Genomic DNA, 23,934 nt, shown 5'->3' with positions numbered 1-23,934 from the left:
GGCGGCGGCACGACAAGGGCGAGCCCGAGCGGCTCTACAAAGGAAAGACAGCACGGCTGAAAGTGGTGCGAAAACTTTTTCTGCTTTTGACTTTTGCGACTTCCCACCCCAAAGAGGGGAAGCTGCACCGCTCCCGGAAGCACTGCAATACCAGGTCGATGCGTGGAGTGGACGGAGCAAGCCCCTGTTCCATCTCCCTGTTCCAAAAATCAATTTAATATTTGGTCCCCAGATAGGGGACGTATCAGATATTAAACTGATAAGAACAGATACTACACTTGATCTTAGCCAAAAGGCCGAGAAGCGATAGCCTGTAAACTCCCGCCGACGCGCAAGTGTCCCTCGGCCTCTGTCTTCTCCGTCAATCTGGCCGCGGTCGGCCGAGCGCAGGTGCGACGGCGGGCCTGCAGCAAGAGAGCAATTTCGGCCAGGGCTTACTTACTTGCAAGCCAGACGAAAAGCCGTGCCCGTATGGCACCCCCTTCCCTTCGGCGGAGATGACGCCATGAAAGCATTTGCATTTTGCGAGCAATTAACCAACCGGGCGGCGCGCAGGAGCGCGCCGGCGGGGCTTGCGGTGTCCCCTCCCCCCTCCTTTTCCAACGGGGGCGGGCGCAGTGGCTCAGAAATCCAACAGGGTGCAGCACGGTCCAGGTCAGCTGCAGAGCGGGAAAGGTGGCGAGGCCCCGCCCTGAAATCCAGGGCACGTCCCCATATGCAAATAAGAAAGAAAAACACAATTTTGACATGCAAACGCAGAGCGAAAAACACCCCCGAAGGCGGCTGCTTAGCCTGCGGCGCGGCCGGCCAGCGAGCGGGTGAAAAGTAAGGCGGCGGCACGACAAGGGCGAGCCCGAGCGGCTCTACAAAGGAAAGACAGCACGGCTGAAAGTGGTGCGAAAACTTTTTCTGCTTTTGACTTTTGCGACTTCCCACCCCAAAGAGGGGAAGCTGCACCGCTCCCGGAAGCACTGCAATACCAGGTCGATGCGTGGAGTGGACGGAGCAAGCCCCTGTTCCATCTCCCTGTTCCAAAAATCAATTTAATATTTGGTCCCCAGATAGGGGACGTATCAGATATTAAACTGATAAGAACAGATACTACACTTGATCTTAGCCAAAAGGCCGAGAAGCGATAGCCTGTAAACTCCCGCCGACGCGCAAGTGTCCCTCGGCCTCTGTCTTCTCCGTCAATCTGGCCGCGGTCGGCCGAGCGCAGGTGCGACGGCGGGCCTGCAGCAAGAGAGCAATTTCGGCCAGGGCTTACTTACTTGCAAGCCAGACGAAAAGCCGTGCCCGTATGGCACCCCCTTCCCTTCGGCGGAGATGACGCCATGAAAGCATTTGCATTTTGCGAGCAATTAACCAACCGGGCGGCGCGCAGGAGCGCGCCGGCGGGGCTTGCGGTGTCCCCTCCCCCCTCCTTTTCCAACGGGGGCGGGCGCAGTGGCTCAGAAATCCAACAGGGTGCAGCACGGTCCAGGTCAGCTGCAGAGCGGGAAAGGTGGCGAGGCCCCGCCCTGAAATCCAGGGCACGTCCCCATATGCAAATAAGAAAGAAAAACACAATTTTGACATGCAAACGCAGAGCGAAAAACACCCCCGAAGGCGGCTGCTTAGCCTGCGGCGCGGCCGGCCAGCGAGCGGGTGAAAAGTAAGGCGGCGGCACGACAAGGGCGAGCCCGAGCGGCTCTACAAAGGAAAGACAGCACGGCTGAAAGTGGTGCGAAAACTTTTTCTGCTTTTGACTTTTGCGACTTCCCACCCCAAAGAGGGGAAGCTGCACCGCTCCCGGAAGCACTGCAATACCAGGTCGATGCGTGGAGTGGACGGAGCAAGCCCCTGTTCCATCTCCCTGTTCCAAAAATCAATTTAATATTTGGTCCCCAGATAGGGGACGTATCAGATATTAAACTGATAAGAACAGATACTACACTTGATCTTAGCCAAAAGGCCGAGAAGCGATAGCCTGTAAACTCCCGCCGACGCGCAAGTGTCCCTCGGCCTCTGTCTTCTCCGTCAATCTGGCCGCGGTCGGCCGAGCGCAGGTGCGACGGCGGGCCTGCAGCAAGAGAGCAATTTCGGCCAGGGCTTACTTACTTGCAAGCCAGACGAAAAGCCGTGCCCGTATGGCACCCCCTTCCCTTCGGCGGAGATGACGCCATGAAAGCATTTGCATTTTGCGAGCAATTAACCAACCGGGCGGCGCGCAGGAGCGCGCCGGCGGGGCTTGCGGTGTCCCCTCCCCCCTCCTTTTCCAACGGGGGCGGGCGCAGTGGCTCAGAAATCCAACAGGGTGCAGCACGGTCCAGGTCAGCTGCAGAGCGGGAAAGGTGGCGAGGCCCCGCCCTGAAATCCAGGGCACGTCCCCATATGCAAATAAGAAAGAAAAACACAATTTTGACATGCAAACGCAGAGCGAAAAACACCCCCGAAGGCGGCTGCTTAGCCTGCGGCGCGGCCGGCCAGCGAGCGGGTGAAAAGTAAGGCGGCGGCACGACAAGGGCGAGCCCGAGCGGCTCTACAAAGGAAAGACAGCACGGCTGAAAGTGGTGCGAAAACTTTTTCTGCTTTTGACTTTTGCGACTTCCCACCCCAAAGAGGGGAAGCTGCACCGCTCCCGGAAGCACTGCAATACCAGGTCGATGCGTGGAGTGGACGGAGCAAGCCCCTGTTCCATCTCCCTGTTCCAAAAATCAATTTAATATTTGGTCCCCAGATAGGGGACGTATCAGATATTAAACTGATAAGAACAGATACTACACTTGATCTTAGCCAAAAGGCCGAGAAGCGATAGCCTGTAAACTCCCGCCGACGCGCAAGTGTCCCTCGGCCTCTGTCTTCTCCGTCAATCTGGCCGCGGTCGGCCGAGCGCAGGTGCGACGGCGGGCCTGCAGCAAGAGAGCAATTTCGGCCAGGGCTTACTTACTTGCAAGCCAGACGAAAAGCCGTGCCCGTATGGCACCCCCTTCCCTTCGGCGGAGATGACGCCATGAAAGCATTTGCATTTTGCGAGCAATTAACCAACCGGGCGGCGCGCAGGAGCGCGCCGGCGGGGCTTGCGGTGTCCCCTCCCCCCTCCTTTTCCAACGGGGGCGGGCGCAGTGGCTCAGAAATCCAACAGGGTGCAGCACGGTCCAGGTCAGCTGCAGAGCGGGAAAGGTGGCGAGGCCCCGCCCTGAAATCCAGGGCACGTCCCCATATGCAAATAAGAAAGAAAAACACAATTTTGACATGCAAACGCAGAGCGAAAAACACCCCCGAAGGCGGCTGCTTAGCCTGCGGCGCGGCCGGCCAGCGAGCGGGTGAAAAGTAAGGCGGCGGCACGACAAGGGCGAGCCCGAGCGGCTCTACAAAGGAAAGACAGCACGGCTGAAAGTGGTGCGAAAACTTTTTCTGCTTTTGACTTTTGCGACTTCCCACCCCAAAGAGGGGAAGCTGCACCGCTCCCGGAAGCACTGCAATACCAGGTCGATGCGTGGAGTGGACGGAGCAAGCCCCTGTTCCATCTCCCTGTTCCAAAAATCAATTTAATATTTGGTCCCCAGATAGGGGACGTATCAGATATTAAACTGATAAGAACAGATACTACACTTGATCTTAGCCAAAAGGCCGAGAAGCGATAGCCTGTAAACTCCCGCCGACGCGCAAGTGTCCCTCGGCCTCTGTCTTCTCCGTCAATCTGGCCGCGGTCGGCCGAGCGCAGGTGCGACGGCGGGCCTGCAGCAAGAGAGCAATTTCGGCCAGGGCTTACTTACTTGCAAGCCAGACGAAAAGCCGTGCCCGTATGGCACCCCCTTCCCTTCGGCGGAGATGACGCCATGAAAGCATTTGCATTTTGCGAGCAATTAACCAACCGGGCGGCGCGCAGGAGCGCGCCGGCGGGGCTTGCGGTGTCCCCTCCCCCCTCCTTTTCCAACGGGGGCGGGCGCAGTGGCTCAGAAATCCAACAGGGTGCAGCACGGTCCAGGTCAGCTGCAGAGCGGGAAAGGTGGCGAGGCCCCGCCCTGAAATCCAGGGCACGTCCCCATATGCAAATAAGAAAGAAAAACACAATTTTGACATGCAAACGCAGAGCGAAAAACACCCCCGAAGGCGGCTGCTTAGCCTGCGGCGCGGCCGGCCAGCGAGCGGGTGAAAAGTAAGGCGGCGGCACGACAAGGGCGAGCCCGAGCGGCTCTACAAAGGAAAGACAGCACGGCTGAAAGTGGTGCGAAAACTTTTTCTGCTTTTGACTTTTGCGACTTCCCACCCCAAAGAGGGGAAGCTGCACCGCTCCCGGAAGCACTGCAATACCAGGTCGATGCGTGGAGTGGACGGAGCAAGCCCCTGTTCCATCTCCCTGTTCCAAAAATCAATTTAATATTTGGTCCCCAGATAGGGGACGTATCAGATATTAAACTGATAAGAACAGATACTACACTTGATCTTAGCCAAAAGGCCGAGAAGCGATAGCCTGTAAACTCCCGCCGACGCGCAAGTGTCCCTCGGCCTCTGTCTTCTCCGTCAATCTGGCCGCGGTCGGCCGAGCGCAGGTGCGACGGCGGGCCTGCAGCAAGAGAGCAATTTCGGCCAGGGCTTACTTACTTGCAAGCCAGACGAAAAGCCGTGCCCGTATGGCACCCCCTTCCCTTCGGCGGAGATGACGCCATGAAAGCATTTGCATTTTGCGAGCAATTAACCAACCGGGCGGCGCGCAGGAGCGCGCCGGCGGGGCTTGCGGTGTCCCCTCCCCCCTCCTTTTCCAACGGGGGCGGGCGCAGTGGCTCAGAAATCCAACAGGGTGCAGCACGGTCCAGGTCAGCTGCAGAGCGGGAAAGGTGGCGAGGCCCCGCCCTGAAATCCAGGGCACGTCCCCATATGCAAATAAGAAAGAAAAACACAATTTTGACATGCAAACGCAGAGCGAAAAACACCCCCGAAGGCGGCTGCTTAGCCTGCGGCGCGGCCGGCCAGCGAGCGGGTGAAAAGTAAGGCGGCGGCACGACAAGGGCGAGCCCGAGCGGCTCTACAAAGGAAAGACAGCACGGCTGAAAGTGGTGCGAAAACTTTTTCTGCTTTTGACTTTTGCGACTTCCCACCCCAAAGAGGGGAAGCTGCACCGCTCCCGGAAGCACTGCAATACCAGGTCGATGCGTGGAGTGGACGGAGCAAGCCCCTGTTCCATCTCCCTGTTCCAAAAATCAATTTAATATTTGGTCCCCAGATAGGGGACGTATCAGATATTAAACTGATAAGAACAGATACTACACTTGATCTTAGCCAAAAGGCCGAGAAGCGATAGCCTGTAAACTCCCGCCGACGCGCAAGTGTCCCTCGGCCTCTGTCTTCTCCGTCAATCTGGCCGCGGTCGGCCGAGCGCAGGTGCGACGGCGGGCCTGCAGCAAGAGAGCAATTTCGGCCAGGGCTTACTTACTTGCAAGCCAGACGAAAAGCCGTGCCCGTATGGCACCCCCTTCCCTTCGGCGGAGATGACGCCATGAAAGCATTTGCATTTTGCGAGCAATTAACCAACCGGGCGGCGCGCAGGAGCGCGCCGGCGGGGCTTGCGGTGTCCCCTCCCCCCTCCTTTTCCAACGGGGGCGGGCGCAGTGGCTCAGAAATCCAACAGGGTGCAGCACGGTCCAGGTCAGCTGCAGAGCGGGAAAGGTGGCGAGGCCCCGCCCTGAAATCCAGGGCACGTCCCCATATGCAAATAAGAAAGAAAAACACAATTTTGACATGCAAACGCAGAGCGAAAAACACCCCCGAAGGCGGCTGCTTAGCCTGCGGCGCGGCCGGCCAGCGAGCGGGTGAAAAGTAAGGCGGCGGCACGACAAGGGCGAGCCCGAGCGGCTCTACAAAGGAAAGACAGCACGGCTGAAAGTGGTGCGAAAACTTTTTCTGCTTTTGACTTTTGCGACTTCCCACCCCAAAGAGGGGAAGCTGCACCGCTCCCGGAAGCACTGCAATACCAGGTCGATGCGTGGAGTGGACGGAGCAAGCCCCTGTTCCATCTCCCTGTTCCAAAAATCAATTTAATATTTGGTCCCCAGATAGGGGACGTATCAGATATTAAACTGATAAGAACAGATACTACACTTGATCTTAGCCAAAAGGCCGAGAAGCGATAGCCTGTAAACTCCCGCCGACGCGCAAGTGTCCCTCGGCCTCTGTCTTCTCCGTCAATCTGGCCGCGGTCGGCCGAGCGCAGGTGCGACGGCGGGCCTGCAGCAAGAGAGCAATTTCGGCCAGGGCTTACTTACTTGCAAGCCAGACGAAAAGCCGTGCCCGTATGGCACCCCCTTCCCTTCGGCGGAGATGACGCCATGAAAGCATTTGCATTTTGCGAGCAATTAACCAACCGGGCGGCGCGCAGGAGCGCGCCGGCGGGGCTTGCGGTGTCCCCTCCCCCCTCCTTTTCCAACGGGGGCGGGCGCAGTGGCTCAGAAATCCAACAGGGTGCAGCACGGTCCAGGTCAGCTGCAGAGCGGGAAAGGTGGCGAGGCCCCGCCCTGAAATCCAGGGCACGTCCCCATATGCAAATAAGAAAGAAAAACACAATTTTGACATGCAAACGCAGAGCGAAAAACACCCCCGAAGGCGGCTGCTTAGCCTGCGGCGCGGCCGGCCAGCGAGCGGGTGAAAAGTAAGGCGGCGGCACGACAAGGGCGAGCCCGAGCGGCTCTACAAAGGAAAGACAGCACGGCTGAAAGTGGTGCGAAAACTTTTTCTGCTTTTGACTTTTGCGACTTCCCACCCCAAAGAGGGGAAGCTGCACCGCTCCCGGAAGCACTGCAATACCAGGTCGATGCGTGGAGTGGACGGAGCAAGCCCCTGTTCCATCTCCCTGTTCCAAAAATCAATTTAATATTTGGTCCCCAGATAGGGGACGTATCAGATATTAAACTGATAAGAACAGATACTACACTTGATCTTAGCCAAAAGGCCGAGAAGCGATAGCCTGTAAACTCCCGCCGACGCGCAAGTGTCCCTCGGCCTCTGTCTTCTCCGTCAATCTGGCCGCGGTCGGCCGAGCGCAGGTGCGACGGCGGGCCTGCAGCAAGAGAGCAATTTCGGCCAGGGCTTACTTACTTGCAAGCCAGACGAAAAGCCGTGCCCGTATGGCACCCCCTTCCCTTCGGCGGAGATGACGCCATGAAAGCATTTGCATTTTGCGAGCAATTAACCAACCGGGCGGCGCGCAGGAGCGCGCCGGCGGGGCTTGCGGTGTCCCCTCCCCCCTCCTTTTCCAACGGGGGCGGGCGCAGTGGCTCAGAAATCCAACAGGGTGCAGCACGGTCCAGGTCAGCTGCAGAGCGGGAAAGGTGGCGAGGCCCCGCCCTGAAATCCAGGGCACGTCCCCATATGCAAATAAGAAAGAAAAACACAATTTTGACATGCAAACGCAGAGCGAAAAACACCCCCGAAGGCGGCTGCTTAGCCTGCGGCGCGGCCGGCCAGCGAGCGGGTGAAAAGTAAGGCGGCGGCACGACAAGGGCGAGCCCGAGCGGCTCTACAAAGGAAAGACAGCACGGCTGAAAGTGGTGCGAAAACTTTTTCTGCTTTTGACTTTTGCGACTTCCCACCCCAAAGAGGGGAAGCTGCACCGCTCCCGGAAGCACTGCAATACCAGGTCGATGCGTGGAGTGGACGGAGCAAGCCCCTGTTCCATCTCCCTGTTCCAAAAATCAATTTAATATTTGGTCCCCAGATAGGGGACGTATCAGATATTAAACTGATAAGAACAGATACTACACTTGATCTTAGCCAAAAGGCCGAGAAGCGATAGCCTGTAAACTCCCGCCGACGCGCAAGTGTCCCTCGGCCTCTGTCTTCTCCGTCAATCTGGCCGCGGTCGGCCGAGCGCAGGTGCGACGGCGGGCCTGCAGCAAGAGAGCAATTTCGGCCAGGGCTTACTTACTTGCAAGCCAGACGAAAAGCCGTGCCCGTATGGCACCCCCTTCCCTTCGGCGGAGATGACGCCATGAAAGCATTTGCATTTTGCGAGCAATTAACCAACCGGGCGGCGCGCAGGAGCGCGCCGGCGGGGCTTGCGGTGTCCCCTCCCCCCTCCTTTTCCAACGGGGGCGGGCGCAGTGGCTCAGAAATCCAACAGGGTGCAGCACGGTCCAGGTCAGCTGCAGAGCGGGAAAGGTGGCGAGGCCCCGCCCTGAAATCCAGGGCACGTCCCCATATGCAAATAAGAAAGAAAAACACAATTTTGACATGCAAACGCAGAGCGAAAAACACCCCCGAAGGCGGCTGCTTAGCCTGCGGCGCGGCCGGCCAGCGAGCGGGTGAAAAGTAAGGCGGCGGCACGACAAGGGCGAGCCCGAGCGGCTCTACAAAGGAAAGACAGCACGGCTGAAAGTGGTGCGAAAACTTTTTCTGCTTTTGACTTTTGCGACTTCCCACCCCAAAGAGGGGAAGCTGCACCGCTCCCGGAAGCACTGCAATACCAGGTCGATGCGTGGAGTGGACGGAGCAAGCCCCTGTTCCATCTCCCTGTTCCAAAAATCAATTTAATATTTGGTCCCCAGATAGGGGACGTATCAGATATTAAACTGATAAGAACAGATACTACACTTGATCTTAGCCAAAAGGCCGAGAAGCGATAGCCTGTAAACTCCCGCCGACGCGCAAGTGTCCCTCGGCCTCTGTCTTCTCCGTCAATCTGGCCGCGGTCGGCCGAGCGCAGGTGCGACGGCGGGCCTGCAGCAAGAGAGCAATTTCGGCCAGGGCTTACTTACTTGCAAGCCAGACGAAAAGCCGTGCCCGTATGGCACCCCCTTCCCTTCGGCGGAGATGACGCCATGAAAGCATTTGCATTTTGCGAGCAATTAACCAACCGGGCGGCGCGCAGGAGCGCGCCGGCGGGGCTTGCGGTGTCCCCTCCCCCCTCCTTTTCCAACGGGGGCGGGCGCAGTGGCTCAGAAATCCAACAGGGTGCAGCACGGTCCAGGTCAGCTGCAGAGCGGGAAAGGTGGCGAGGCCCCGCCCTGAAATCCAGGGCACGTCCCCATATGCAAATAAGAAAGAAAAACACAATTTTGACATGCAAACGCAGAGCGAAAAACACCCCCGAAGGCGGCTGCTTAGCCTGCGGCGCGGCCGGCCAGCGAGCGGGTGAAAAGTAAGGCGGCGGCACGACAAGGGCGAGCCCGAGCGGCTCTACAAAGGAAAGACAGCACGGCTGAAAGTGGTGCGAAAACTTTTTCTGCTTTTGACTTTTGCGACTTCCCACCCCAAAGAGGGGAAGCTGCACCGCTCCCGGAAGCACTGCAATACCAGGTCGATGCGTGGAGTGGACGGAGCAAGCCCCTGTTCCATCTCCCTGTTCCAAAAATCAATTTAATATTTGGTCCCCAGATAGGGGACGTATCAGATATTAAACTGATAAGAACAGATTTTTTTTTATTTTTTTATTTTTATTTCAATATATATGCTTTATTCATAAAAATCTTTGTTCATGTACATGACAATGCAGTCCACATCTGGTACAGTGCAAATTAACTTCAGCACATGGCACTCAATTTACAAATTACATTACATTTATCATTACATATATCAAAGCATGTTTCAATATATAACAATATACACTCCACAAATCATATTACAGATGAAAGCAGTACATGGTACTCTCTTTACACATACAGGTACATTTTCATTACATGTTTTATCAGTCATACAGCCCAAGGGGGGCCGAGATGCATTCCAACATTTCTCAAAATACATTACATTTACAATCCACCAACCGTATTATATATGGCTTAATAATACACATGAATGCAGTACATGGTACTCTATTTACATTCACAGATTACAAGTGCTTTACAATTAACACACTTGTACGTCATGCGGCCCGAGGGGGGGGTTTTCCACTGGTTTCAGCCCCTCAGTGTACACTGGCGGGAGGGCCTTAAACTGTGGCCCTTCCCCATCGTGCCTTGGCGGCGGCGGCACCAACCTTTAGTGCGTCCCTCAGCACGTACTCCCGGACCTTGGAATGTGCCAATCTGCAACACTCGGTCGTGGACATCTCCTTGCTCTGGAAGACCAGCAAGTTTCGGGCAGACCAAAGGGCGTCTTTCACCGAGTTGATGATCTTCCAGCAGCAGTTGATGTTTGTCTCGGTGTGCGTCCCTGGGAACAGTCCGTAGAGCACAGAGTCCTGTGTTACCGAGCTGCTCGGGATGAACCTCGACAAAGACCACTGCATCTCTTTCCAGACCTTCTGTGCAAAGGCACATTCCAGAAGGAGATGGATGACGGTCTCGTCCCAAGCGCAGCCTCCTCGCGGACAGCGTGCGGTGGAGCAGAGACGTCGGGAGTGCATGAAGGATCTGACGGGGAGGGCCCTTCTCACCACCAGCCAAGCTACGTCTTGGTGCTTGTTTGTGAGTTCTGGCGATGAGGCATTCTGCCAAATGACTTCGACAGTCTGCTCAGGGAACCATCCGAGAGGATCTACCATCTCCTTTTCCCGTAGGGTCCCGAGGACGTTTCGTGCTGACCACTGCTTGACAGCTTTGTGGTCAAAGGTGTTTGCCGTGAAAAACTTTTCCACGAAGGACAGGTGGTCTGGCACGGTCCAACTGGATGGAGCGTTCCGCGGCAGCGTCGCCAGACCCATCCTTCGCAACACCGGGGTCAGGTAGAACCTCAGCACGTAGTGACACTTGGTGTTTGCGTACTGAGGGTCCGTGCACAGTTTGATGCAGCCGCACACAAAGGTGGCCATCAGGATGAGGGCGACGTTTGGTACGTTCTTTCCCCCTTTCTCTGGAGATTTGTACATCGTGTCCCTCCGGACACGGTCCATTTTCGATCTCCAGATAAAGTGGAAGACGGCTCGGGTGACTGCGGCGGCGCAGGGTCGGGGTATGGGCCACACCTGCGCCACGTACAGCAGCACTGACAGCACTTCGCACCTGATGACCAGGTTCTTTCCCACGATCGACAGGGAGCGCTGCTCCCACATTCCCAGTTTCTGGCGTGCCTTGGAGATACGCTCCTCCCAGTTTTTTGTGCATGCCCCAGCCGCTCCGAACCATATTCCCAGCACCTTCAGGTAATCTGACCTGACGGTGAAGGGGACAAAGGATCGGTCGGCCCAGTTCCCAAAGAACATGGCCTCGCTTTTGCTGCGATTTACTTTCGCTCCCGAGGCCAGTTCAAATTGGTCGCAGATGCTCAGCAGTCTGCGGACCGACAGCGGATCCGAGCAAAAGACGGCGACGTCATCCATGTACAGGGAGGTCTTAACCTGAGTGCCTCCGCTGCCTGGGATCGTCACCCCTCCAATGCTCGAATCCCTTCTGATGGATTGGGCAAAGGGTTCGATACAACACACGAACAAGACGGAGGAGAGAGGACAGCCCTGCCTGACTCCAGATTTGATCGGGAAGCTTTCTGATTCCCACCCGTTGATTAGGACTGCGCTACTGATGTCTGTGTAGAGCAGTTGGATCCAATTGCAGATTCCCTCCCCAAACCCCATTTTGGAGAGCACGTCCATCATGTACGTGTGCGATATTCTGTCGAAAGCCTTCTCCTGGTCCAAGCTGATTAAGCAGGTGTGCACCCCCCTGTCCCGCACGTAGGCGATCGTATCCCTGAGTAGCGCGAGGCTATCAGAGATCTTCCTGCCGGGTACGGCACAGGTCTGATCCGGGTGGATCACCAGCTCCAGAGCAGACTTGACCCTGTTGGCGATGACCTTGGACAGAATCTTGTAGTCCACATTAAGCAGCGAAATGGGCCGCCAGTTTCTGATTTCTTCCCTCTCCCCTTTCTGCTTGTAGATGAGGGTGATGATGCCTTTCCTCATCGATTCTGACATGCTGCCAGCCAGAAGCATACCCCCGTACACTTCCAGCAGGTCTGGGCCCATCCAGTCCCACAGAGCCGAATACAACTCGACCGGTAGGCCGTCGCTTCCGGGAGTTTTACTCGTCTCGAAGGACCGGACGGCCTTTGTCAGCTCGTCCAGAGTTAGCGGGTGATCCAGACTCTCCCGCTTGCTGTCGTCTAGCTCCTCCGAGATAGACGACAGGAAAGACTGGGAGGCCGCGCTGTCTGTGGGCTTCGCGTCGTACAGCCCGGCATAAAAGGATTTGCTGATCCTTCGCATGTCAGGCTGCGAGGACGTCACAGAGCCGTCTTCCTCCTTCAGGCTGTGGATCACAGAGCTCCCTCTGTGTACCTTTTGGAAGAAGAAACGCGAGCACGTCTCGTCCTGCTCCACGGAGCGGACTCTGGAGCGGAAGATGATCTTGGAGGACTCTGAGGCGTAGAGCGAGGCTTGCTGGCCCTTCACCTCTTGGAGTTCCTCCCCGACATTGACTCCCATCGACTGCAGCAGGAGCAGATTCTGCATGCTTTTCTGGAGTCGGGACATTTCCCTCTGTCCCTCTCTCGCCTTCTGAACACCTTTGAGGATGAAGAACCTCTTGATGTTGGTCTTGATCGTTTCCCACCAGTGCGCCGGGGAATCAAAGAGGGGTTTCACGGTTCTCCAACCTTTGTAATCCCTTTTGAGTTCCTCAATGTTTTCTGGGGTCAACAGTTTCACGTTCAGCTTCCATATCCCTCTGCCTACTTTCTGGTCTTCCTGTGGGTGACAGTCGGCTAGTAAGAGGCAGTGGTCAGAGAAGAACACCGGCTTGACGTCGGTGGATCTGACCGAGAGAGCTTGGGACACAAACAGGAAGTCTATCCTGGAACGGACAGACCCGTCTGGCCTGGACCAGGTGTATCTGCGCGGCGCTCCATCTGCAGGGTTGCTGAAGATGTCGTGCAGCTTGGCGTCTTTTACCGCTTCCATCAGGAGTCTGGACGTGGCGTCCAGTTTGCTGTCGGCTCTGCCGGATCGCCCAGCCGCATCGATGATGCAGTTGAAGTCACCGCCCAGAATAACCGGCCTGGACGTCGCCAGCAGCAGCGGTAGCTGCTGGAAGACGGCCAGCCGCTCGTTCTTGAGAGCCGGGGCGTACACATTGATCAGCCTGAGCGGGGCATTCTTGTACAGTACGTCTGCTGCGAGGAGGCGGCCACCCACCACCTCCTTAACTTCGGTGATGGTGAAGTCACCTCCCCGCAGCAGAATACCCAGGCCGGAGGCACGGCAATCGTTGCCTCCTGACCAGATCGATTGGCCGTGGGGCCACCATCGCGACCACTGCCTGTAGTTGCTGAAGTGCGGTAGGCCGCACTCCTGCAGGAACAGTAGGTCGGCCTTGACCTTGGCAAGGTACCCCAAGGTGGAAACACATCGCGTCGTGCTTTTGATGCTACGCACGTTTATGCTTGCAATTTTTAAACCCATTTTAAATTTTAAATAGAGTTCAAGTCCCATTTTAATAAGCAGTCCTTTATGCTGTTTCCATCCCTTGGGGCTGGACCTGCATACACACAGTGTCAGAGAAAAACTGTACTTGCCCTGGGCTGAGGAACTCGCCCTGGTCTCTTGAGGGGTTGCTGTACCGGCAGGGGGATGACGGCGGTGAGAAGAAGACTTCCTCATTCGTGGGTGGTTCTTCCCTCAGCCTGTCGCCTGTGGTGTCGTGGCTCCCGGTTTCCCGGAGCAGGTGTGCATCGGTCGCTTCATTGCTCCCGGTTTCCCGGAGCTGGGGTATGGTGGACGCTCCGCTGCTCCCGGTTGTCTGGAGCTGGGGAGCGTCGGGCACTTGGCCGCCCCCGGCGGTCTGGAGCTGGGGGACGTCGGGCACTTGGCCGCTCCCGGCGGTCTGTAGCTGGGGGGCGTCGGGCTCTTGGCCGCTCCCGGCGGTCTGGAGCTGGGGAGCGTCGGGCACTTGGCCGCTCCCGGCGGTCTGGAGCTGGGGAGCGTCGGGCACTTGGCCACTCCCGGCGGTCTGGAGCTGGGGAGCGTCGGGAACTTGGCCGCTCCCGGCGGTCTGGAGCTGGGCTGCGTTGTGCCCTTCGTTGCTACCGGTGTCCTGGGGCACGGTGATCACTCCTGTTTGTTTCTTTTCGCTCAGCCACTTTTTTTGTTGTTGGTGACTGTTCTTTTCTTGCCCTTCCTCATCAGATGAGCAGCTGCTGGTGTTGCCCGTTTGGGGCGCGTGCCGCCTTTTTTCCACAGGCCTGGACTTTGGCAGCCTCTCTCTTTGGGGGAGGCTTTTTTTTTTGTTCTTTCGTTTGACCTCCTGCCATTCTCCCAGTTGTTGTTCTCCAGCTGCCTCCTCTTCCATGGTCTCTGGCTGTTGGGGAGGAGGCTGAGTGCTGGTTGCCTGGGTTTGGTCGTTTCCAGTGAGGGCCTCTGCGGTGGGAGCAGTGCTGGTCTCCTTTGAGGCGGCCTTGTTGACAGGTCCTTTAATTGCCTGCGCATAGCTGCTGCTGCGCCTTGGGCAGGCCTTGTAGAGATGGCCTGTCTCCCCGCACAAGTTGCAGCACTTGCTCTCCTTGCAATCCTTCGTCTGGTGGCCTTCCTGCTTGCAGTTGCGACAGATGGTGACAGTGCAGGTCGCCGCCACGTGCCCGGATCTCCCGCAGGTTCGACACACCCTGGGTTGTCCCGCGTACACCATGTAGCCCCGGCTTCCACCGATGGCGAAGCTGGAGGGGAGGTGCTGGATGGCTCCTTTGGCATCCACTTTCAGGGTTACTTTGATCTGGCGTTTGCTGGTCCAGATCCCAAACAGGTCATTTACGTCAACGCTGTTCCCGACACTGTCGACGTATCTGCCGAGGAACGTCAGCACATCGACCACAGGGATGTGCGGGTTGTACATGTGTACAGTGACCACCCGGTTTCTTTGTGTTGGGAGAGTGAATAGAGGCTCGGCAGTCATAACTGAAAGCAGCGTTTCACTCCCCTTTTCCTTAACTGCCTGCAGAAATTTCAGGCATGCCGCGACGTTCCTGAACGTCACATCAAAATGTCCACTGCTGGGGAAATCCTGCAGAGCGAAGATATCCGCAACTTGGAATCCGCAGCATCCGGTCAAGATCCTCTTCACAAAAAGGGAGCGGTCGATGGGCGATTGTCCCTCCACCTTCTTCACTGTGACTCGGACAGTGTTCCGGACTCCCTGTCTCGCTCCTCGGTTTGCTGCAATCTCGCTTGCAGGTCGCCCGTCACTCCAGGCTCTCGAGCTCGCTGTTCCATTGGCCGCCGTCGCGCCTGCCAATCGCTCTCTGCCCCGGGCTGCCAAGCTTGCTGCTTGCTTGGCCCTCGTCTCGCCTGCCAATCGCTCTCCGCCCTGGAGTCCCGGGCTCGCTTCCTCATTGGCCGACGTCATGCCTGCCAATCGCTCTCCGCCCCGGCCTCCCGAGCTCGCTCCTTCGTTGGCCGCCCTCTCGCCTGCCGATCGCTCTCCGCTGCAGGCTCTCGACCTCGCTGCATGGTCGGCCGCCACCTCGCGCTGCAGGTCGCTCTCCACTCCGGGCTCCCGCAATCGCTCCTCCTCCGGCGGCCTCGGTTTCTGCTCCCGATAGCTCCTTTCTCGGGTTTCCTCGCTCTCTGCTCCGTCAGTCTCCATCTATGCAGATCGCTCTGCTCTGATTGGATCAAGGCCGAAGCCAGCATGAAAATGCAGCCAAACCAGAAACACCAGTATCGCGACACAAGGTCAATTAGCATCAGAATCAAGCAGATACTGATAAGAACAGATACTACACTTGATCTTAGCCAAAAGGCCGAGAAGCGATAGCCTGTAAACTCCCGCCGACGCGCAAGTGTCCCTCGGCCTCTGTCTTCTCCGTCAATCTGGCCGCGGTCGGCCGAGCGCAGGTGCGACGGCGGGCCTGCAGCAAGAGAGCAATTTCGGCCAGGGCTTACTTACTTGCAAGCCAGACGAAAAGCCGTGCCCGTATGGCACCCCCTTCCCTTCGGCGGAGATGACGCCATGAAAGCATTTGCATTTTGCGAGCAATTAACCAACCGGGCAGCGCGCAGGAGCGCGCCGGCGGGGCTTGCGGTGTCCCCTCCCCCCTCCTTTTCCAACGGGGGCGGGCGCAGTGGCTCAGAAATCCAACAGGGTGCAGCACGGTCCAGGTCAGCTGCAGAGCGGGAAAGGTGGCGAGGCCCCGCCCTGAAATCCAGGGCACGTCCCCATATGCAAATAAGAAAGAAAAACACAATTTTGACATGCAAACGCAGAGCGAAAAACACCCCCGAAGGCGGCTGCTTAGCCTGCGGCGCGGCCGGCCAGCGAGCGGGTGAAAAGTAAGGCGGCGGCACGACAAGGGCGAGCCCGAGCGGCTCTACAAAGGAAAGACAGCACGGCTGAAAGTGGTGCGAAAACTTTTTCTGCTTTTGACTTTTGCGACTTCCCACCCCAAAGAGGGGAAGCTGCACCGCTCCCGGAAGCACTGCAATACCAGGTCGATGCGTGGAGTGGACGGAGCAAGCCCCTGTTCCATCTCCCTGTTCCAAAAATCAATTTAATATTTGGTCCCCAGATAGGGGACGTATCAGATATTAAACTGATAAGAACAGATACTACACTTGATCTTAGCCAAAAGGCCGAGAAGCGATAGCCTGTAAACTCCCGCCGACGCGCAAGTGTCCCTCGGCCTCTGTCTTCTCCGTCAATCTGGCCGCGGTCGGCCGAGCGCAGGTGCGACGGCGGGCCTGCAGCAAGAGAGCAATTTCGGCCAGGGCTTACTTACTTGCAAGCCAGACGAAAAGCCGTGCCCGTATGGCACCCCCTTCCCTTCGGCGGAGATGACGCCATGAAAGCATTTGCATTTTGCGAGCAATTAACCAACCGGGCGGCGCGCAGGAGCGCGCCGGCGGGGCTTGCGGTGTCCCCTCCCCCCTCCTTTTCCAACGGGGGCGGGCGCAGTGGCTCAGAAATCCAACAGGGTGCAGCACGGTCCAGGTCAGCTGCAGAGCGGGAAAGGTGGCGAGGCCCCGCCCTGAAATCCAGGGCACGTCCCCATATGCAAATAAGAAAGAAAAACACAATTTTGACATGCAAACGCAGAGCGAAAAACACCCCCGAAGGCGGCTGCTTAGCCTGCGGCGCGGCCGGCCAGCGAGCGGGTGAAAAGTAAGGCGGCGGCACGACAAGGGCGAGCCCGAGCGGCTCTACAAAGGAAAGACAGCACGGCTGAAAGTGGTGCGAAAACTTTTTCTGCTTTTGACTTTTGCGACTTCCCACCCCAAAGAGGGGAAGCTGCACCGCTCCCGGAAGCACTGCAATACCAGGTCGATGCGTGGAGTGGACGGAGCAAGCCCCTGTTCCATCTCCCTGTTCCAAAAATCAATTTAATATTTGGTCCCCAGATAGGGGACGTATCAGATATTAAACTGATAAGAACAGATACTACACTTGATCTTAGCCAAAAGGCCGAGAAGCGATAGCCTGTAAACTCCCGCCGACGCGCAAGTGTCCCTCGGCCTCTGTCTTCTCCGTCAATCTGGCCGCGGTCGGCCGAGCGCAGGTGCGACGGCGGGCCTGCAGCAAGAGAGCAATTTCGGCCAGGGCTTACTTACTTGCAAGCCAGACGAAAAGCCGTGCCCGTATGGCACCCCCTTCCCTTCGGCGGAGATGACGCCATGAAAGCATTTGCATTTTGCGAGCAATTAACCAACCGGGCGGCGCGCAGGAGCGCGCCGGCGGGGCTTGCGGTGTCCCCTCCCCCCTCCTTTTCCAACGGGGGCGGGCGCAGTGGCTCAGAAATCCAACAGGGTGCAGCACGGTCCAGGTCAGCTGCAGAGCGGGAAAGGTGGCGAGGCCCCGCCCTGAAATCCAGGGCACGTCCCCATATGCAAATAAGAAAGAAAAACACAATTTTGACATGCAAACGCAGAGCGAAAAACACCCCCGAAGGCGGCTGCTTAGCCTGCGGCGCGGCCGGCCAGCGAGCGGGTGAAAAGTAAGGCGGCGGCACGACAAGGGCGAGCCCGAGCGGCTCTACAAAGGAAAGACAGCACGGCTGAAAGTGGTGCGAAAACTTTTTCTGCTTTTGACTTTTGCGACTTCCCACCCCAAAGAGGGGAAGCTGCACCGCTCCCGGAAGCACTGCAATACCAGGTCGATGCGTGGAGTGGACGGAGCAAGCCCCTGTTCCATCTCCCTGTTCCAAAAATCAATTTAATATTTGGTCCCCAGATAGGGGACGTATCAGATATTAAACTGATAAGAACAGATACTACACTTGATCTTAGCCAAAAGGCCGAGAAGCGATAGCCTGTAAACTCCCGCCGACGCGCAAGTGTCCCTCGGCCTCTGTCTTCTCCGTCAATCTGGCCGCGGTCGGCCGAGCGCAGGTGCGACGGCGGGCCTGCAGCAAGAGAGCAATTTCGGCCAGGGCTTACTTACTTGCAAGCCAGACGAAAAGCCGTGCCCGTATGGCACCCCCTTCCCTTCGGCGGAGATGACGCCATGAAAGCATTTGCATTTTGCGAGCAATTAACCAACCGGGCGGCGCGCAGGAGCGCGCCGGCGGGGCTTGCGGTGTCCCCTCCCCCCTCCTTTTCCAACGGGGGCGGGCGCAGTGGCTCAGAAATCCAACAGGGTGCAGCACGGTCCAGGTCAGCTGCAGAGCGGGAAAGGTGGCGAGGCCCCGCCCTGAAATCCAGGGCACGTCCCCATATGCAAATAAGAAAGAAAAACACAATTTTGACATGCAAACGCAGAGCGAAAAACACCCCCGAAGGCGGCTGCTTAGCCTGCGGCGCGGCCGGCCAGCGAGCGGGTGAAAAGTAAGGCGGCGGCACGACAAGGGCGAGCCCGAGCGGCTCTACAAAGGAAAGACAGCACGGCTGAAAGTGGTGCGAAAACTTTTTCTGCTTTTGACTTTTGCGACTTCCCACCCCAAAGAGGGGAAGCTGCACCGCTCCCGGAAGCACTGCAATACCAGGTCGATGCGTGGAGTGGACGGAGCAAGCCCCTGTTCCATCTCCCTGTTCCAAAAATCAATTTAATATTTGGTCCCCAGATAGGGGACGTATCAGATATTAAACTGATAAGAACAGATACTACACTTGATCTTAGCCAAAAGGCCGAGAAGCGATAGCCTGTAAACTCCCGCCGACGCGCAAGTGTCCCTCGGCCTCTGTCTTCTCCGTCAATCTGGCCGCGGTCGGCCGAGCGCAGGTGCGACGGCGGGCCTGCAGCAAGAGAGCAATTTCGGCCAGGGCTTACTTACTTGCAAGCCAGACGAAAAGCCGTGCCCGTATGGCACCCCCTTCCCTTCGGCGGAGATGACGCCATGAAAGCATTTGCATTTTGCGAGCAATTAACCAACCGGGCGGCGCGCAGGAGCGCGCCGGCGGGGCTTGCGGTGTCCCCTCCCCCCTCCTTTTCCAACGGGGGCGGGCGCAGTGGCTCAGAAATCCAACAGGGTGCAGCACGGTCCAGGTCAGCTGCAGAGCGGGAAAGGTGGCGAGGCCCCGCCCTGAAATCCAGGGCACGTCCCCATATGCAAATAAGAAAGAAAAACACAATTTTGACATGCAAACGCAGAGCGAAAAACACCCCCGAAGGCGGCTGCTTAGCCTGCGGCGCGGCCGGCCAGCGAGCGGGTGAAAAGTAAGGCGGCGGCACGACAAGGGCGAGCCCGAGCGGCTCTACAAAGGAAAGACAGCACGGCTGAAAGTGGTGCGAAAACTTTTTCTGCTTTTGACTTTTGCGACTTCCCACCCCAAAGAGGGGAAGCTGCACCGCTCCCGGAAGCACTGCAATACCAGGTCGATGCGTGGAGTGGACGGAGCAAGCCCCTGTTCCATCTCCCTGTTCCAAAAATCAATTTAATATTTGGTCCCCAGATAGGGGACGTATCAGATATTAAACTGATAAGAACAGATACTACACTTGATCTTAGCCAAAAGGCCGAGAAGCGATAGCCTGTAAACTCCCGCCGACGCGCAAGTGTCCCTCGGCCTCTGTCTTCTCCGTCAATCTGGCCGCGGTCGGCCGAGCGCAGGTGCGACGGCGGGCCTGCAGCAAGAGAGCAATTTCGGCCAGGGCTTACTTACTTGCAAGCCAGACGAAAAGCCGTGCCCGTATGGCACCCCCTTCCCTTCGGCGGAGATGACGCCATGAAAGCATTTGCATTTTGCGAGCAATTAACCAACCGGGCGGCGCGCAGGAGCGCGCCGGCGGGGCTTGCGGTGTCCCCTCCCCCCTCCTTTTCCAACGGGGGCGGGCGCAGTGGCTCAGAAATCCAACAGGGTGCAGCACGGTCCAGGTCAGCTGCAGAGCGGGAAAGGTGGCGAGGCCCCGCCCTGAAATCCAGGGCACGTCCCCATATGCAAATAAGAAAGAAAAACACAATTTTGACATGCAAACGCAGAGCGAAAAACACCCCCGAAGGCGGCTGCTTAGCCTGCGGCGCGGCCGGCCAGCGAGCGGGTGAAAAGTAAGGCGGCGGCACGACAAGGGCGAGCCCGAGCGGCTCTACAAAGGAAAGACAGCACGGCTGAAAGTGGTGCGAAAACTTTTTCTGCTTTTGACTTTTGCGACTTCCCACCCCAAAGAGGGGAAGCTGCACCGCTCCCGGAAGCACTGCAATACCAGGTCGATGCGTGGAGTGGACGGAGCAAGCCCCTGTTCCATCTCCCTGTTCCAAAAATCAATTTAATATTTGGTCCCCAGATAGGGGACGTATCAGATATTAAACTGATAAGAACAGATTTTTTTTTTTTTTTTTTTTTTTTTAAATCTTTGTTCATGTACATGACAATGCAGTCCACATCTGGTACAGTGCAAATTAACTTCAGCACATGGCACTCAATTTACAAATTATATTACATTTATCATTACATATATCAAAGCATGTTTCAATATATTACAATATACACTCCACAAATCATATTACAGATGAAAGCAGTACATGGTACTTGCTTTACACAAACAGGTACATTTTCATTACATGTTTTATCAGTCATACAGCCCGAGGGGGGCCTAGATACATTCCAACACTTGGCAAAATACATTACATTACAATCCACCAATCGTATTACATATGGCTTAATAATACACATGAATGCAGTACATGGTACTCTATTTACATTCACAGGTTACAAGTGCTTTACAATTAACACACTTGTACGTCATACGGCCCGAGGGGGGGTTTTCCACTGGTTTCAGCCCCTCAGTGTACACTGGCGGGAGGGCCTTAAACTGTGGCCCTTCCCCATCGTGCCTTGGCGGCGGCGGCACCAACCTTTAGTGCGTCCCTCAGCACGTACTCCCGGACCTTGGAATGTGCCAATCTGCAACACTCGGTCGTGGACATCTCCTTGCTCTGGAAGATCAGCAAGTTTCGGGCAGACCAAAGGGCGTCTTTCACCGAGTTGATGATCTTCCAGCAGCAGTTGATGTTTGTCTCGGTGTGCGTCCCTGGGAACAGTCCGTAGAGCACAGAGTCCTGTGTTACCGAGCTGCTCGGGATGAACCTCGACAAAGACCACTGCATCTCTTTCCAGACCTTCTGTGCAAAGGCACATTCCAGAAGGAGATGGATGACGGTCTCGTCCCAAGCGCAGCCTCCTCGCGGACAGCGTGCGGTGGAGCAGAGACGTCGGGAGTGCATGAAGGATCTGACGGGGAGGGCCCTTCTCACCACCAGCCAAGCTACGTCTTGGTGCTTGTTTGTGAGTTCTGGCGATGAGGCATTCTGCCAAATGACTTCGACAGTCTGCTCAGGGAACCATCCGAGAGGATCTACCATCTCCTTTTCCCGTAGGGTCTCGAGGACGTTTCGTGCTGACCACTGCTTGACAGCTTTGTGGTCAAAGGTGTTTGCCGTGAAAAACTTTTCCACGAAGGACAGGTGGTTTGGCACGGTCCAACTGGATGGAGCGTTCCGCGGCAGCGTCGCCAGACCCATCCTTCGCAACACCGGGGTCAGGTAGAACCTCAGCACGTAGTGACACTTGGTGTTTGCGTACCGAGGGTCTGTGCACAGTTTGATGCAGCCGCACACAAAGGTGGCCATCAGGATGAGGGCGACGTTTGGTACGTTCTTTCCCCCTTTCTCTGGAGATTTGTACATCGTGTCCCTCCGGACACGGTCCATTTTCGATCTCCAGATAAAGTGGAAGACGGCTCGGGTGACTGCGGCGGCGCAGGGTCGGGGTATGGGCCACACCTGCGCCACGTACAGCAGCACTGACAGCACTTCGCACCTGATGACCAGGTTCCTTCCCACGATCGACAGGGAGCGCTGCTCCCACATTCCCAGTTTCTGGCGTGCCTTGGAGATACGCTCCTCCCAGTTTTTTGTGCATGCCCCAGCCGCTCCGAACCATATTCCCAGCACCTTCAGGTAATCTGACCTGACGGTGAAGGGGACAAAGGATCGGTCGGCCCAGTTCCCAAAGAACATGGCCTCGCTTTTGCTGCGATTTACTTTCGCTCCCGAGGCCAGTTCAAATTGGTCGCAGATGCTCAGCAGTCTGCGGACCGACAGCGGATCCGAGCAAAAGACGGCGACGTCATCCATGTACAGGGAGGTCTTAACCTGAGTGCCTCCGCTGCCTGGGATCGTCACCCCTCCAATGCTCGAATCCCTTCTGATGGATTGGGCAAAGGGTTCGATACAACACACGAACAAGACGGAGGAGAGAGGACAGCCCTGCCTGACTCCAGATTTGATCGGGAAGCTTTCTGATTCCCACCCATTGATTAGGACTGCGCTACTGATGTCTGTGTAGAGCAGTTGGATCCAATTGCAGATTCCCTCCCCAAACCCCATTTTGGAGAGCACGTCCATCATGTACGTGTGCGATATTCTGTCGAAAGCCTTCTCCTGGTCCAAGCTGATTAAGCAGGTGTGCACCCCCCTGTCCCGCACGTAGGCGATCGTATCCCTGAGTAGCGCGAGGCTATCAGAGATCTTCCTGCCGGGTACGGCACAGGTCTGATCCGGGTGGATCACCAGCTCCAGAGCAGACTTGACCCTGTTGGCGATGACCTTGGACAGAATCTTGTAGTCCACATTAAGCAGCGAAATGGGCCGCCAGTTTCTGATTTCTTCCCTCTCCCCTTTCTGCTTGTAGATGAGGGTGATGATGCCTTTCCTCATCGATTCTGACATGCTGCCAGCCAGAAGCATACCCCCGTACACTTCCAGCAGGTCTGGGCCCATCCAGTCCCACAGAGCCGAATACAACTCGACCGGTAGGCCGTCGCTTCCGGGAGTTTTACTCGTCTCGAAGGACTGGACGGCCTTTGTCAGCTCGTCCAGAGTTAGCGGGTGATCCAGACTCTCCCGCTTGCTGTCGTCTAGCACCTCCGAGATAGACGACAGGAAAGACTGGGAGGCCGCGCTGTCTGTGGGCTTCGCGTCGTACAGCCCGGCATAAAAGGATTTGCTGATCCTTCGCATGTCAGGCTGCGAGGACGTCACAGAGCCGTCTTCCTCCTTCAGGCTGTGGATCACAGAGCTCCCTCTGTGTACCTTTTGGAAGAAGAAACGCGAGCACGTCTCGTCCTGCTCCACGGAGCGGACTCTGGAGCGGAAGATGATCTTGGAGGACTCTGAGGCATAGAGCGAGGCTTGCTGGCCCTTCACCTCTTGGAGTTCCTCCCCGACATTGACTCCCATCGACTGCAGCAGGAGCAGATTCTGCATGCTTTTCTGGAGTCGGGACATTTCCCTCTGTCCCTCTCTCGCCTTCTGAACACCTTTGAGGATGAAGAACCTCTTGATGTTCGTCTTGGTCGTTTCCCACCAGTGCGCCGGGGAATCAAAGAGGGGTTTCACGGTTCTCCAACCTTTGTAATCCCTTTTGAGTTCCTCAATGTTTTCTGGGGTCAACAGTTTCACGTTCAGCTTCCATATCCCTCTGCCTACTTTCTGGTCTTCCTGTGGGTGACAGTCGGCTAGTAAGAGGCAGTGGTCAGAGAAGAACACCGGCTTGACGTCGGTGGATCTGACCGAGAGAGCTTGGGACACAAACAGGAAGTCTATCCTGGAACGGACAGACCCGTCTGGCCTGGACCAGGTGTGTCTGCGCGGCGCTCCATCTGC

The 23,934-nt window shown here is 56.8% G+C and overlaps 2 protein-coding genes, 17 non-coding genes and 2 pseudogenes across 19 annotated transcripts; all 21 read right to left on the bottom strand.

Moving 5' to 3' along the window:
• Window positions 1-117: 117 nt before the first annotated feature.
• LOC147081467 (U2 spliceosomal RNA) lies at window positions 118-308 on the bottom strand. Its single transcript, XR_015076673.1, has one exon. It is a non-coding gene; the product is annotated as a U2 spliceosomal RNA (small nuclear RNA).
• A 638-nt stretch (window positions 309-946) lies between these two features.
• On the bottom strand, window positions 947-1,137 carry LOC147081466 (U2 spliceosomal RNA). Its single transcript, XR_015076672.1, has one exon. It is a non-coding gene; the product is annotated as a U2 spliceosomal RNA (small nuclear RNA).
• Window positions 1,138-1,775: 638 nt separating this feature from the next.
• On the bottom strand, window positions 1,776-1,966 carry LOC147081465 (U2 spliceosomal RNA). Its single transcript, XR_015076671.1, has one exon. It is a non-coding gene; the product is annotated as a U2 spliceosomal RNA (small nuclear RNA).
• A 638-nt stretch (window positions 1,967-2,604) lies between these two features.
• On the bottom strand, window positions 2,605-2,795 carry LOC147081464 (U2 spliceosomal RNA). The gene has a single exon (XR_015076669.1). It is a non-coding gene; the product is annotated as a U2 spliceosomal RNA (small nuclear RNA).
• Window positions 2,796-3,433: 638 nt separating this feature from the next.
• Window positions 3,434-3,624, bottom strand: LOC147081463 (U2 spliceosomal RNA). The gene has a single exon (XR_015076668.1). It is a non-coding gene; the product is annotated as a U2 spliceosomal RNA (small nuclear RNA).
• Window positions 3,625-4,262: 638 nt separating this feature from the next.
• LOC147081462 (U2 spliceosomal RNA) lies at window positions 4,263-4,453 on the bottom strand. Its single transcript, XR_015076667.1, has one exon. It is a non-coding gene; the product is annotated as a U2 spliceosomal RNA (small nuclear RNA).
• A 638-nt stretch (window positions 4,454-5,091) lies between these two features.
• LOC147081461 (U2 spliceosomal RNA) lies at window positions 5,092-5,282 on the bottom strand. The gene has a single exon (XR_015076666.1). It is a non-coding gene; the product is annotated as a U2 spliceosomal RNA (small nuclear RNA).
• Window positions 5,283-5,920: 638 nt separating this feature from the next.
• Window positions 5,921-6,111, bottom strand: LOC147081460 (U2 spliceosomal RNA). Its single transcript, XR_015076665.1, has one exon. It is a non-coding gene; the product is annotated as a U2 spliceosomal RNA (small nuclear RNA).
• Window positions 6,112-6,749: 638 nt separating this feature from the next.
• On the bottom strand, window positions 6,750-6,940 carry LOC147081459 (U2 spliceosomal RNA). Its single transcript, XR_015076664.1, has one exon. It is a non-coding gene; the product is annotated as a U2 spliceosomal RNA (small nuclear RNA).
• A 638-nt stretch (window positions 6,941-7,578) lies between these two features.
• On the bottom strand, window positions 7,579-7,769 carry LOC147081458 (U2 spliceosomal RNA). Its single transcript, XR_015076663.1, has one exon. It is a non-coding gene; the product is annotated as a U2 spliceosomal RNA (small nuclear RNA).
• A 638-nt stretch (window positions 7,770-8,407) lies between these two features.
• On the bottom strand, window positions 8,408-8,598 carry LOC147081457 (U2 spliceosomal RNA). The gene has a single exon (XR_015076662.1). It is a non-coding gene; the product is annotated as a U2 spliceosomal RNA (small nuclear RNA).
• A 638-nt stretch (window positions 8,599-9,236) lies between these two features.
• Window positions 9,237-9,447, bottom strand: LOC147081456 (U2 spliceosomal RNA; annotated as a pseudogene).
• Window positions 9,448-9,876: 429 nt separating this feature from the next.
• LOC147081455 (uncharacterized) lies at window positions 9,877-11,150 on the bottom strand. Its single transcript, XM_085980814.1, has one exon. The coding sequence runs from the start codon at window positions 11,111-11,113 to the stop codon at window positions 9,902-9,904; it is 1,212 nt and encodes a 403-aa protein (XP_085836940.1). The 5' UTR covers window positions 11,114-11,150; the 3' UTR covers window positions 9,877-9,901.
• A 4,357-nt stretch (window positions 11,151-15,507) lies between these two features.
• LOC147081454 (U2 spliceosomal RNA) lies at window positions 15,508-15,654 on the bottom strand (annotated as a pseudogene).
• Window positions 15,655-16,292: 638 nt separating this feature from the next.
• Window positions 16,293-16,483, bottom strand: LOC147081453 (U2 spliceosomal RNA). Its single transcript, XR_015076661.1, has one exon. It is a non-coding gene; the product is annotated as a U2 spliceosomal RNA (small nuclear RNA).
• A 638-nt stretch (window positions 16,484-17,121) lies between these two features.
• On the bottom strand, window positions 17,122-17,312 carry LOC147081452 (U2 spliceosomal RNA). The gene has a single exon (XR_015076660.1). It is a non-coding gene; the product is annotated as a U2 spliceosomal RNA (small nuclear RNA).
• A 638-nt stretch (window positions 17,313-17,950) lies between these two features.
• LOC147081451 (U2 spliceosomal RNA) lies at window positions 17,951-18,141 on the bottom strand. The gene has a single exon (XR_015076658.1). It is a non-coding gene; the product is annotated as a U2 spliceosomal RNA (small nuclear RNA).
• A 638-nt stretch (window positions 18,142-18,779) lies between these two features.
• LOC147081450 (U2 spliceosomal RNA) lies at window positions 18,780-18,970 on the bottom strand. Its single transcript, XR_015076657.1, has one exon. It is a non-coding gene; the product is annotated as a U2 spliceosomal RNA (small nuclear RNA).
• A 638-nt stretch (window positions 18,971-19,608) lies between these two features.
• Window positions 19,609-19,799, bottom strand: LOC147081449 (U2 spliceosomal RNA). Its single transcript, XR_015076656.1, has one exon. It is a non-coding gene; the product is annotated as a U2 spliceosomal RNA (small nuclear RNA).
• A 638-nt stretch (window positions 19,800-20,437) lies between these two features.
• Window positions 20,438-20,623, bottom strand: LOC147081448 (U2 spliceosomal RNA). Its single transcript, XR_015076691.1, has one exon. It is a non-coding gene; the product is annotated as a U2 spliceosomal RNA (small nuclear RNA).
• Window positions 20,624-21,075: 452 nt separating this feature from the next.
• Window positions 21,076-22,404, bottom strand: LOC147081447 (uncharacterized). Its single transcript, XM_085980810.1, has one exon. The coding sequence runs from the start codon at window positions 22,402-22,404 to the stop codon at window positions 21,076-21,078; it is 1,329 nt and encodes a 442-aa protein (XP_085836936.1).
• Between the last annotated feature and the right edge of the window lie 1,530 nt (window positions 22,405-23,934).

The sequence above is a fragment of the Somniosus microcephalus genome, unplaced genomic scaffold, assembly GCF_052327205.1.
Source record: "Somniosus microcephalus isolate GS21.2 unplaced genomic scaffold, FLI_Smic_1.0 scaffold562, whole genome shotgun sequence".
Lineage (NCBI taxonomy): Eukaryota > Metazoa > Chordata > Chondrichthyes > Squaliformes > Somniosidae > Somniosus > Somniosus microcephalus.
The sequence above is the reverse complement of the archived record's forward strand: the minus strand, read 5'-3'. Positions and strand labels throughout refer to the sequence as shown.